The sequence below is a fragment of the Bos indicus genome, chromosome 5, assembly GCF_029378745.1.
Source record: "Bos indicus isolate NIAB-ARS_2022 breed Sahiwal x Tharparkar chromosome 5, NIAB-ARS_B.indTharparkar_mat_pri_1.0, whole genome shotgun sequence".
Taxonomy (NCBI): Eukaryota; Metazoa; Chordata; class Mammalia; order Artiodactyla; family Bovidae; genus Bos; species Bos indicus.
This window is the reverse complement of record NC_091764.1, coordinates 43,311,005-43,323,498: the sequence shown is the minus strand read 5'-3', so window position 1 is coordinate 43,323,498 and position 12,494 is coordinate 43,311,005. Positions and strand designations below refer to the sequence as shown.

Sequence of the window (12,494 nt, the reverse complement as noted above, 5' to 3'; positions counted from 1 at the left end):
GTATATTGTCACCCTGCTTATTTAACTTATATGCAGAGTACATCAGGAGAAACGCTGGACTGGAAGAAACACAAGCTGAAATCAAGATTGCTGGGAGAAATATCAATAACCTCAGATAGGCAGATGACACCACCCTTATGGCAGAAAGTGAAGAGGAACTCAAAAGCCTCTTGATGAAAGTGAAAAAGACTGCTTGGGGCATATGAATTTATAAGTGCTCTTTTCTACTGGGATAAGAGTAGTGTAATGAAACTGAAAGAATGTATTGTTATAGATTAAAAGACTCTTGGTTTTAAGACACTATTTTTCACTTTCTGTCTATATCACTTTGGGTCAGTTAGGTTACATCTTTGACACTTGTATTCATGTTTGAGAATAAGATCTTTAAAAGATGATTTGTTGATGATTTTGATGAACAAATACAATGTAAAAGAAATGAAGAAAATAGAAAATCATCCTTAAACCATCACAGTAAAAGGTGCTGTAGGCAGTATCCATGGATGAATGCTCTAAATTAGTGAGCCAAAAATTAAGGACAGATATTTGCATGCTCTAAAAGTATTTTTTTCAGAATGTTTACTGTTTTCAAAAGGGAAATAGTGAGTTACAATGGAGAAAACTGGCAGATACACATTTTAACCAAGATCAAGGTTAGTATCACTTGTAATAAGACATTTTATCATCACATGCATGCATATATTGGAATATATCCATCACATATGGTGCACTTGAGGACATGTCACATTTGTGGTAATGTGTCTTTAAAAATGTTTGACGTCAATCTAGTCATGACAAAACATCAGACCTACCCAAGTTGCAGGACATTCTGTAGTGTTAGCCACACTGGTATGACTGAAGACATCAGTGTTGTGAAAGACTGACGTAAAGTCCATGGTTGCAGAAGACTAAGGAAGCATAAAACTAAATATAATGTCTACCCTGGTACAGAAAAAGGAAGTTAGTGGGAAACTGGTGAAGTTGTTAGTTAATAGCTAATTTCTTAGTTTTGATACTTGTCTAAGAAGATATTACCACTGGAGGAAAATGGGGTATATGGGAATGCTGTCCTATTTTTAAACAGCTCTTTTGTGACTCAAATTATTTTTAAAAAAGTAAAGTGATTACTGGGTTTGTGGACAGTGTGTTAACATGTAGTTGAGTTAGCCTTTTCATTGGGACGGACCTCACTTTGTTAGTGTGTGACATTTATTTCTCTGCAGCAATTCAGTTTTTCCACAGGTAGTATCAAGGTGCAGTGGACGGGGTGATGCTTACATCTGACGGTGTTTGTAAGCAAGTTAAGGAAAGAAAGCTGAGGATCCCACAGTTCAGAATGTGGATCTTTACTTCATCTCTCAATTTTCAAGCCAGTGCCTCACCCTTACCTATACTTTGGCCAGCTTCTAAAATTTGAAGTCTATCCACTTGGGTTTTTCTGGAAAATAAGCCTTTCATATCTTATTGGAATTGTAAGAACTGGGTATTCATAATAACTGTGAAAGAGAAATATTTTCAGTCTGATGAGAGTATGTAGACCCTACCCTTCTGTGCCTCAATTTGAAGTAAAAGTACATCTTACAGAGATTTTGTTATGATTAAGTGAGGTAATATGTATAAAGTGCTTTGAGCCGTGCTTACCATTTAGTAAACACTCAGTACATGTTAGTGCGTATTTGTACCAGGCCCACACTGTGTTACCCTGTTCTAGCAGTAAATGGTTCAGCTAACTTTAAGGAGTATATATTCCCATGGACTACAGTGCAACCCAGTGGCTCTGAGTAGTATAATTCTTCTAGGGGGATTTTTTTTTTTTTTTGCTAGGAAAGAAACATGTATTGTCTCATCGTATTAAACTGATAAATCTGAAATACTTGTGAAGCAACTTTTTTTAAGAAGACAATCTAACTTGAGAAAAAGTTTAAGAAATAGAAAAGTAATTTTAAATCCTGAAGTTTTTATTTACTTCTCATGGTATGGCATTCTAACCACTGAAGGTGTCTATTAGGTATTTTGGAAGTGGTTGTCAATTTCAGTGGGAAAAGGCCTAAAACAGTTTTATTCATATGTTTCAGAAATCTAAAAATTAATTTTTGAATAATTCCATTACTTTTTAAAATAATTGTTGTCCTCATAAAACTTTCACATGTGCTGTAAGCACTGCATTGATGGGTTCCTGTCACATACCACAGGTAATAGCATGTGTGGAGTAAGAGGAGGACACATGCATGTTATGGGCCTATTCAGTGCCAGGCACCGTTCCAGATTCTGCAGAGACATAAGTGAACAAAGAGACAAAAATAAATTCTGTTCTCAGGGAGCTGATGTTTTAGAGCATAGGAAGACATTAAACAAAATAGATAAAATGCATTGTGTGTTATATGTTGACACATATAGGAAAAGGGGTAAAGGGTGCCAAGGGATTAGGACAAAGGATAGTATAATCTAAAATAGAATAGACAATGAAGTCCTCACTAGGATGGCTCAGTATCCGAAGTAAAGTGAGCCGAAGCCATGTAGCTACCTAAGAAGAAAGCTTTCCTGAAGTATACAAATACAAAAGCCTGAAGTCAGAAGTATGACCTTTGAGTTTAGGAAATATCAAGGGGAGCAGGGCAGTGTTGCAGGAATGGTGGGAGATTAGAGGTAATGAAGGGTAAATTCACTAAGGCCTGGAGGCCAGAGTAGTACAGGAGCACTATAAATGTGTTTTTCTTCTTTACTCGCTTTGATTTATGATGTTCTCTGTTCTGAGCATCTAATGGATAAAGTATTTAAGGGTATAAATGTAAATATTTAGCACATAGTAGGTGTTTACTGAATTAATTTATATGGCAAGCTGTTTAAAAGTATTTTAAAGGTCTTGTGTTCCCTTGCTAGAGGGATACTTTTCCTTTTTAATTGCTTCGTATAAAATAATTTGGTATTCTTTATCTTCAGTGAATTTAGTTTACAATTTTGGTGTTTTTTTGTTTTGTTTTGTTTTGTTTTTACCCCCCAGGTTCTTTTGTCCATGGGGTTTTGTAGGCAAAAATACTGGAGTGTGTTGCCATTTCCTTCTCCTAGTTTACGGTTTTATAGTATTTGCCACCTTCAGTAATATTTATGTTACTAAATAGATGTTATCTTTAAATAACCGAAATGAACATTTTCTTTTATTAGCTTTATTAGTCATAATAATCAGAATCTAGTTTCCTTTGAATTGATAGTTTACTTTCTATATTATAAAATGAGGATTCTTATTCTCATAAAAGTCACATTTAAGTCCTATATTTAGATTTATTTCTCTAAAAGTCTAATTTTTTATCATCTAATTTGATTAGAGTTATATTAGTTAAGGGGGGTCCTTATTTGCTTTTATCAGAATGGAACACTTTTAAGAACTTAGTTTCCTCCCAGAAATTTTTTTTTGCCATTCTGTACAACTTGTAAAATCTTAGTTCAACAACTAGAGATAGAACTGGGGCCCCAGCAGTGGAGGTCAAACTCCTTAAACACTGGCCTGCCAGGAAATTCCTCCAAGGAATATCCTTATACCAAAAGTTATCCCTGGATTTTAAAAAGGTCACTAGTCTACTTTTAGGAATTTAAATACATCTAAGTAGCCCCGCTGTCATTTAAAAATTTTTCCTGGTTGATGGTGTTAATATTAATGTGTTTGAGAGCCTTAAATATTAAACGCTTAGGAGAGCAAGAATATATTCAAGGGGCAGGTAGGCAGAGTATTTTAACATATTGTTCTGGACGTTTTTATGCTGGCCAGGTAAGCCCTATCCTCATTTTCTGTGTACAAGTTTGTAGGACTTCGCCTCCCACCCTCTGTTTTGAAGAGCACTTTGAATCGGTGTGAGAGGTGAATCTGGGGTTGGGGATAATGAAGATGTGAACAGGGAGTCATAATGTTGAAACTGGACATTCAGATCTTTATAGCATGATTTCCTTATTTTTCAAAGAGCAGAAGAATCCCATCGTTTATCATGTTCTGGTTGGACTCCTTTCTTATCGTTTGCTGGAGTTTGAACTTCAGAGCTATGGTGTCAACCCTGCTGTAGTATCTCAGGGAAGCTCCTAGTGTGGGGCTGGTGTCATGGCTCACCCTCCAACCTTTCCTTCTTCACTTCAGCCTCCTGCTCTGAGCTTTCCAATCCCCAGAGTAGCAAATGTTGAAAGAAGTTGCACAGGTAAGTATGTGGTGGGAAAGGCTGGGGGAAAAGATGGTACTGTCATCAGTATTTTAAGGGTGGATGTTGGGCCATTTTACCAGTGAGTCATTTTGTTAGTTTAAAAATACGATGCTTCTTAGAATTATTTTTCATAAAATTACCTCATAAATTATTAAATAAAATCCTAATGTGTTCTAAGAAATAATTTTTTCTTATTGGATGTGAAAGAGGGACAACCTTAAACTGAATAAATCATAAATATAATGCAAAGGAAGGGTGTTAGATTGTTTTAAACTTCATATTCTCCACAAAGTATTGAAGGACCGAAAAAACTGATTTTCAGAAAAGAAGCTAAGAGAAGTCAGGGAAAGCATACATCCATAGAGTTAAAATTTTGCCATGTTTAGCTTGGTATCAGAAGGAGGCAAATTTTAGTTTCCTTCTGGTAGCTGTAGACATGCTGTCCTTCCCTTTTTCAAAGTTTTAGTCAGGTAGCTATATATTTTTAAAATTTGCAGGAATAGAAACTTGAAACATCTTTTTCCTCGAAATCTAGACAGGAAGACTGAAACTTTTCTACCCCTCTCTAGGTTTGAGGTTAGTAAAAATAAGTATAGAAGCAGCACAATACTTAGTACAAAGTTTAGCCAACACTTGAGTGAGCAAGTTCACCAAATTGTGTGTGTGTGTGTGTGTGTGTGTGTAAAATGCCAACACTCTTGACATTTTCTACTTGTCTTTCTTGTATCTTAAATCATGATCTAACAATGCAGCTTTTTTTCTTAATGCATACTTTTTAGAAATAGTTCTGTGGCAGTATAGCCCTGGGTCTACACTTTATTATTATTTTAGGCTTTTGCTTCTCAGAAAGCCTTCAAAAATTTTTCTTTAGTTCCCTCATATCTATACCACGTGATTTTTATTCACTTGATTTCTAAATTCTTTTGCACATACTAAGATGTGCAAAATTATACCCAGGAAAAATTAATTTGGCCTGTGATTGCTAACATTTCTTCAAAGAAAGTATGTCAGGTTTAAAAAGGTTGGGGCACCAGGTATTTGGCATTTCGCATCTCAGAGCAGGGTCTTGAAATACAGAATCCTCAACAGTTTATCTCAGGTTCCAGGGTTTCTTAAATCTACTAGGAGGCTTAGAGACATCCATATCTCCCAGCAAAGCAGACCATATGTCCAATATCTTGAATTCCCTTCCTCTCCCCTTTTTTAGAGCTCCCTACCTCTGACCCCATGTTTAACATTGGTTTAAGATATCCACCTTAATTTGAAAATTTTCTTTCATATTTGTTTTATATTCTGAACTTAACAGGCTTACTGTTATATGTTCTTCCAGTTGTATTCAAGGATAAAATAATGCTTATTTTAATTTTAGTCCATATTGTGTAAGTTCTCAAATCTTATTGCTGGTAAGGCATACCAGTTATAGTTGGTTCTTTAGTTAATATGTGATTGTTAGCACTTTTTGAGTAATTGAAGAATTTTGATTTTAGGATGATACAGTTATCTTTTAAAGCTTATATATTGATGGTTAAAGTTTGAATCTGTATGAGGCATATTGATACAAGCGACTGAGATTTTGGGAAAACCACAAAATCTATTTTACTTCAAATTGAAGCATGCACAACATATCCTCCCTAGATCAAAGTCAGACTGATAGGAGCATTTGTAGACTTTTTGGTAATACTCTACAGAATTTGTAGGTTTGGGGGAGGGGCACATCTTAAGGTATGGTGTACATACCAGACATGGGAACGTCATCTAGTAAGGCAGCTTCAGATACCAGATTGCAGTAACAGGTGTTGGATTAGAAAGAGTGATGTGTTTTCATCTCCCCTTGATGCCCTCTCTGTCTTTCTATGAAATGTGAGCTACCCTGTTTTGTGGGGGTGGCACCTCTTACAAAGTATTCCTGTAACTCCTGTAAAAAATCTTGTTCCAGAATATTTAACTACTCTCCAAGATAATTGTGGGTATGTTCATATAAGTCTCTGGTTTTCTGCTGAATCACGTTTCCATCCAGAGTTTCCTGTGCTGCCTTTTCAGAATTCTTTAAGGCTTTTATTGCTCATTTATCAGGCCTTTTGCATTTACTAAAACTGTGAAGTGAATTGCTTTTATTTATTTCCTTATCAATTTAAGTTGACGATTTTAGAAATGATCAATTTAAAATGTATCTAAATCTTCACTTTTCTTGGATCCATCCTAAGCAGATTATTAAACTATTCATTATACATTTATTTATTAGTATCAAGCCACAGTATTCTAGAGCTAGTCGGACTTTGAGAGTAGTTTATTTTTTTAATAGAAGGAAAGATCATTTGTTTTTCCCTGCTGCTGCTGCTGCTAAGTCACTTCAGTCGTGTCCAACTCTGTGTGACCCCGTAGATGGAAGCCCATCAGGCTCCCCCGTCCCTGGGATTCTCCAGGCAAGAACACTGGAGTGGGTTGCCATTTCCTTCTCCAATGCATGAAAGTGAAAAGTGAAAGTGAAGTCGCTCAGTCGTGTCCAACTGTTAGCGACCCCATGGAGTGCAGCCTACCAGGCTCCTCCGTCCACAGGATTTTCCAGGCAAGAGTACTGGAGTGGGGTGCCATTGCCTTCTCCTGTTTTTCCCTAAAGACTTCCAGATATTAAATTCTTTGTTCTTTGAGAAGCTAATTTTTTTTTCCAGTGTTAGTACCTCTCTCTCCTTTTATTTAATCCCATTTCAATTTTTTTTTTTAAGTTTTTTCTAGGAATGAAAATTAGTATTATTTATTACAGTTGTGAAGTAGGATTGGTAGTTCAGAATCCTGTTACCAAAAAATACCACTAGAACAGAAGTTCCTTGGGTTGTAAATATTTCTAGGTGGTAGTATATATTTGATATAGGTGCACAGTATTCTTGTTTCATAGAATCTGGGCAGTGTCTTAATGGATTTGACCTATCAACTTTTCCTAAAGGCCAGTATTGAAGATAAGTAGATTTCAGATATCTTAGCTTCTTGTGATTGGTTTCAGTTTGGTTTACTACATCTTGGTAAAGGCAGATAAATGTTAATTGCAATTGACTGTGTTTTTTTAAATTAATTTTCTGCCTACTTTATAGATAACAGAAAACTTCCGTGTATATGCATGTGTATGAAATGTTTTCTGATAGTGAATATGAAATTGGGAGGGCAAAATAGGCTAGAAGTCAATTTCTGTGTTCAGCAATCAGAATGAATTAGTAAAGTCTCCATTAGGGAAGCAGGAGTAAAAAACAGTCTTGTTACTCACACCCACTACCTATACTTGGCTCTCTTTATCCTTTATAATATAAGGTGATTACAGACTCTGTTGCTAAAGGTGAAAATTTGTTGGCTATAGAAAAGTCTTCATACTTTAATATTGTTAAATAGTTAATTTTGTGATGTGTCACAGGTATCAGCATGTTAACAGTAAAAACTCCTAGCTACTTTAGAAATGGAATCCCCAAGAAAATGTTGCCATTAGGTATTTGTTCTTATTTTAACCTAGTTGATAAATGTATTCTACTTGTTTAATGCTACAGTGTCTATTTCAGTAGCTTATAATAAAAATATAGTTTTATAATAACCATTTTAATTCCTTGAATGATTCAATTAGGTTCATTATATTTTGAAAGTTAGTAAAAATATTAATTTGGAATATGAAACAGTAATTACTTTTTAATTGGTGTAGTAATGTTCTCTTAAGCATAATTTTATTCTAAAATTGTCTCTTTCTCTAAAAGAGATAAGATCAGTCTGATAGAGACTAGCTTTAGTTTCGCATACCTCTAGTCAGTTCATTCTCATTCTTCTGCTAACGGGATCTTTTTGACTTGCACACATATTTGATGTGGCACCCTCTACTTACCTCTTTTGCCCATTACTGCTTCTCCCATAATGAAGCTTATTGTTTTGGGAGAATACACACATTAAATTATTAGCTGAATGTCTGAGAGTCAGTGTACTATCATGGTTAAAATCGGGGACTCTAGCAAATTGTATGGGTTCATGGCCCTTCTTTGGCACTTATCAGATATAAAACCTTGGGCGCATCAGATATATGACCTTGGGTCATATATGACCATATATCTGATGCAGTTCTCAGTTTTCTCATCTAAAAATAAAGACTAAATAAGTGAACACATGAGGATTACATACATGTTACATAGCTCAGCTCAGTTCAGTTGCTCAGTCGTGTCCGACTCTTGAATCACAGCACGCCAGGCCTCCTTGTCCATCACCAACTCCTGGAGTTCACTCATACTCACGTCCATCGAGTCAGTGATGCCATCCAACCATCTCATCCTCTGTCGTCCCCTTCTCCTCCTGCCCCTAATCCCTCCCAGCATCAAGGTTTTTTTCCAGTGAGTCAACTCTTCGCATGAGGTGGCCAAAGTATTAGAGTTTCAACTTCTGCATCAGTCCTTCCAATGAACACCCAGGACTGATCTCCTTTAGGATGAACTGGTTGGATCTCCTTGCAGTCCAAGGGACTCTAAAGAGTCTTCTCCAACACCACAGTTCAAAAGCATCAATTCTTTGGCGCTCAGCTTTCTTCACAGTCCAACTCTCACGTCCATACATGACCACTGGAAAAACCATAGCCTTGACTAGATGGACCTTTGTTGGCAAAGTAATATCTCTGCTTTTTAATATGCTGTCTAGGTTGGTCATAACTTTCCTTCCAAGGAGTAAGCATCTTTTAATTTCATGGTTACAATCACCATCTGCAGTGATTTTGGAACCCCAAAAAATAAAGTCTGACACTGTTTCCACTGTTTCCCCATCTATTTGCCATGAAGTGATGGGACCAGATGCCATGATCTTAGTTTTAACTATGAAGATTATATAAATACATTTAAAAGCATTTAGAATATATTTCCTGGCATATAGTAGGTGGTCAATAAAAGTTATGTAATTATAGTTATGATACAGTATTTTCAGTGACTGTCTAATCCAAGAGTTCTGATTTGGTGTGAGAGTTTCAAAGAATGGGAGAAAGAGCATTCTAAGCAGAGGTATCATCTTATGCAGAGGTACAGAGGTGGAACCATCCCCAAGAAAAAGAAAAGCAAGAAGGCAAAGTGGTTATCTGAGGAGGCTTTACAAATAGCAGAACAAAGAGAAGCAAAAAGCAAGCGAGAGTGGAAAAGGTACATCCAATTAAACGCAGAGTTCCAAAAAATAGCCAGAAGAGACAAGAAGGCCTTCGTCGATGAACAGTGCTTAATAATAGAAGAAAGCAACAAAAGAGGAAAGACTGGAGAGCTCTTAAGGAAAATTAGAAACATAAGGGATCATTCTGCCCAAAGATGGGCACAGTAAAGGATAAAAATGGTAGAGAACTAATAGACCCTGAAGTGATCAAGAAGAGATGGAAAGAATACACAGAAGACCTGTATATAAAAGATCTTAGTGATTAGTCACCCAGAGTCAGACATTCTGGAGGGCCTTAAGAAGCATTGCTACTAGTAAAACTAGTGGGTATGACGAAATTCCAGCAGAACTATTCAGATCCCTAAAGGATGATGCCATCAAGGTTTTTTCTTTCATTATGTCAGCAAATCTGGAAGACCCAGCAGTGACCACAGGATTGGAAAAGGTCAGTCCTCATCCCAATCCCCTAGAAAAGTAGTACCAAAGAATGTGCTAACCATTGGACAGTTGCACTCGTCTCCCATGCTAGTAAAACCATGCTTAAAATCTTTCATGGTAAGCTTCAGCATTATGCGAACCAAGAACTTCAGATGTCCAAGCTGGGTTTAGAAAAGGAAGAGGAACCAGAGATTGATTTGCCAACACTCACTGGATTATGGAGAAAGCAAGGGAATTTCAGAAAAACATCTATCTCTGTTTCATTGATTATGCTAGAGCCCTTGTGTGGATCCTGACAAACTGTGGGAAGCTCTTAGAGAGATGGGAATACCAGACCATCTTACCTATCTCCTGAGAAACCTGTGTGCAGGTCAAGAAGCAACAGTTAGAACCCTGTATGGAACAACTGATTGGTTTAAGATTGAGAAAGGAATACAACGGGGCTGTCTGCTGTCACCCTGTTTGTTTAACCTATATGCTGAGCGCATCATGAGAAATGCTGGGCTGGATGAATTACAAGCTGAAATCAAGATAGGTGGGAGAAACATCAACAACCTCAGATACGCGGATGATACCACTCTAATGGCAGAAAGCAAATAGGAACCAAATTAAGCTGAGGCATAAGGTTTGTGTTGAATTTTGAGATAATTACTACAGCAAAATTATGTGTTACTGTCATGATCTATGGAATCTTGGTTTGTATCCTTTAGGTAAAATTAAAAAGAGATATGAGTGAACTCCGGGAGTTGGTGATGGACAGGGAGGCCTGGCGTGCTGTGATTCATGGGGTCGCAAAGAGTCAGACACGACTGAGCGACTGAACTGAACTGAAAAAGAGATATGAGAGTAAGAAAGTAACAAATTCAGTGTAGTGGTTATGAATGTGACATCATATTGGTTGAGGGAAGTCTTCACCTAGATTTTTATACCTGATTTTCCTGTCTGTATACATGCCCTCTTAACCTGGCAATGAAATTTAACCTACTTTTCTTTACCACCTATCATTGTCCTTCCAGGCATCTTCCTTGTTGACTGTATTTAAAGTTTTTTGTTTCTTGGGCTTTCTCTCATTTCTGAGCACTTATCCATGCTGTCTCTGATGCCAGTTTCCTGCATCACTCACCCCACACACTTTGTGTTTTTTGTAATAAAAATTAACAAATTTAAATATATGTTCACATATTACTTTATAATAAGATCTTAAGTCTCTTTCCCTCAGTTAAAGTTAGATATTTCCTTATTTGTGTTCCCAGAGCACCTATACAGGTTTTCATAGAACAATTTTTTGTTTACAGGTGTTTTTCCTAGCTAGACTGTAAGCTTGTTCAAGACTTGGAGCTGTTACTCAGTTTTTGTGTTCATTAGCACAATTTTTGGCATAATTCATATGTTAGCATGTTCATTGAAATGTAAAGAGAGATCAGTCAGGGGTCTTAAAAAAACTAGTCCAGATCTTAAACTAAGAAGGTGATAGGAAGAATGGCAAAAAACATGAAAACCATGTGAAGAATGGATAGAACGTGATGATATGCAGAACAGAGGAGGAGAGAACAACTTGGAAAGTCAGTTTTAAATATTACTGATTAAGTTGATTAAAATGTGCTTCTCCTCAGATAGAAATGTCCTAGCACAACTTTAAAATATGCTGCTGGAACCTTGGGAAATAGATTTCCAAGATTTCAAAATCAAGCTACATTTGTTTGCTATCAGGAAAAGGACTACTCTGCCATGGATTATGTTTCTATTCCCTGGGAATAGGATTACATGCCTGAGCCAACATTTCCAGCATCATAGACAGTAAATGATTTTAGAGTAAGTTCCTTCCAGAGGTCTTGGTGAAAGAAAACTGTGCAAGATTAAATATCATCTGTCCTGCCTTGGATATGGTCTGTTTTTACTGTTTCGTATCTATCTAAGTTTTATTTTTAAAGTTTCATTTGTATTTGTCCTAGTGTTGTTTCTGTGACCGTTTAAAAAGCTCCAGGCCTTTTCTCTTATTCCTTCCCTTTTGTAATTACCATTCATCGCACCTGGATCAGGGGCCACTTTACCAGTCTTTGAAGTTGTTTGTTGGTTAAGATTATCTCACGTTTGAGGTTTTGTGAATTCTTCTGTGATTATTTTGACTTACTGAGTTTGGCTTTGAAATATTATATTTAGATGTTAGGAATGTTAGACCTTAGGAATTCATGGCTAGCCCTAATTAAGTAATGAAGATGTTTACTGGGAAGATCCAGCCAACTTAGTGCTTCTATTCTGCTTCTCAGTTTAATTCCTCTCTACTACATTTTGAGGGCAACTCTCTCTCTCTCTTTTTTTTTTTTTTTTTTGCAGTGGGAGTGTCAGGCTGATAGAACTAGTGTATGCTAACCTACGTAATATATATATGTATGTATGTGTCCGACTGAACTGAACTGATGTGTGTGTGTGTATATATGTGCTGCTGCTGCTAAGTCACTTCAGTCGTGTCCGACTCTGTGTGACCCCATGGACGGCAGCCCACCAGGCTCCCCCGTTCCTGGGATTCTTCAGGCAAGAGCACTGGAGTGGGTTGCCATTTCCTTCTCCAATGCATGAAAGTGAAAAGTGAAAGTGCAGACTGTCAGTCGTATCCAACTCTTAGCAACCCCATGGACTGCAGCCTACCAGGCTCCTCCGTCCATAGGATTTTCCAGGCAAGAGTACTGGAGTGGGGTGCCATTGCCTTCTCCGGTATATATATATATATAT

The 12,494-nt window shown here is 36.9% G+C and overlaps 1 protein-coding gene across 5 annotated transcripts in view; it reads left to right on the top strand.

Moving 5' to 3' along the window:
* Positions 1-12,494, top strand: part of CNOT2 (CCR4-NOT transcription complex subunit 2) — a 132,050-nt gene that overhangs the window by 70,146 nt on the left and 49,410 nt on the right. Inside the window, exon 2 of one of the 5 annotated variants that reach the window (XM_070789289.1) lies at positions 4,121-4,178. The exons of the other annotated variants lie outside the window; for them this stretch is intronic. Coding sequence (XP_070645390.1) covers positions 4,158-4,178 — 21 coding nt within the window. The 5' untranslated portion in view covers positions 4,121-4,157. The remainder of the gene's footprint in view (positions 1-4,120; positions 4,179-12,494) is intronic. 5 annotated transcript variants of the gene reach the window in all.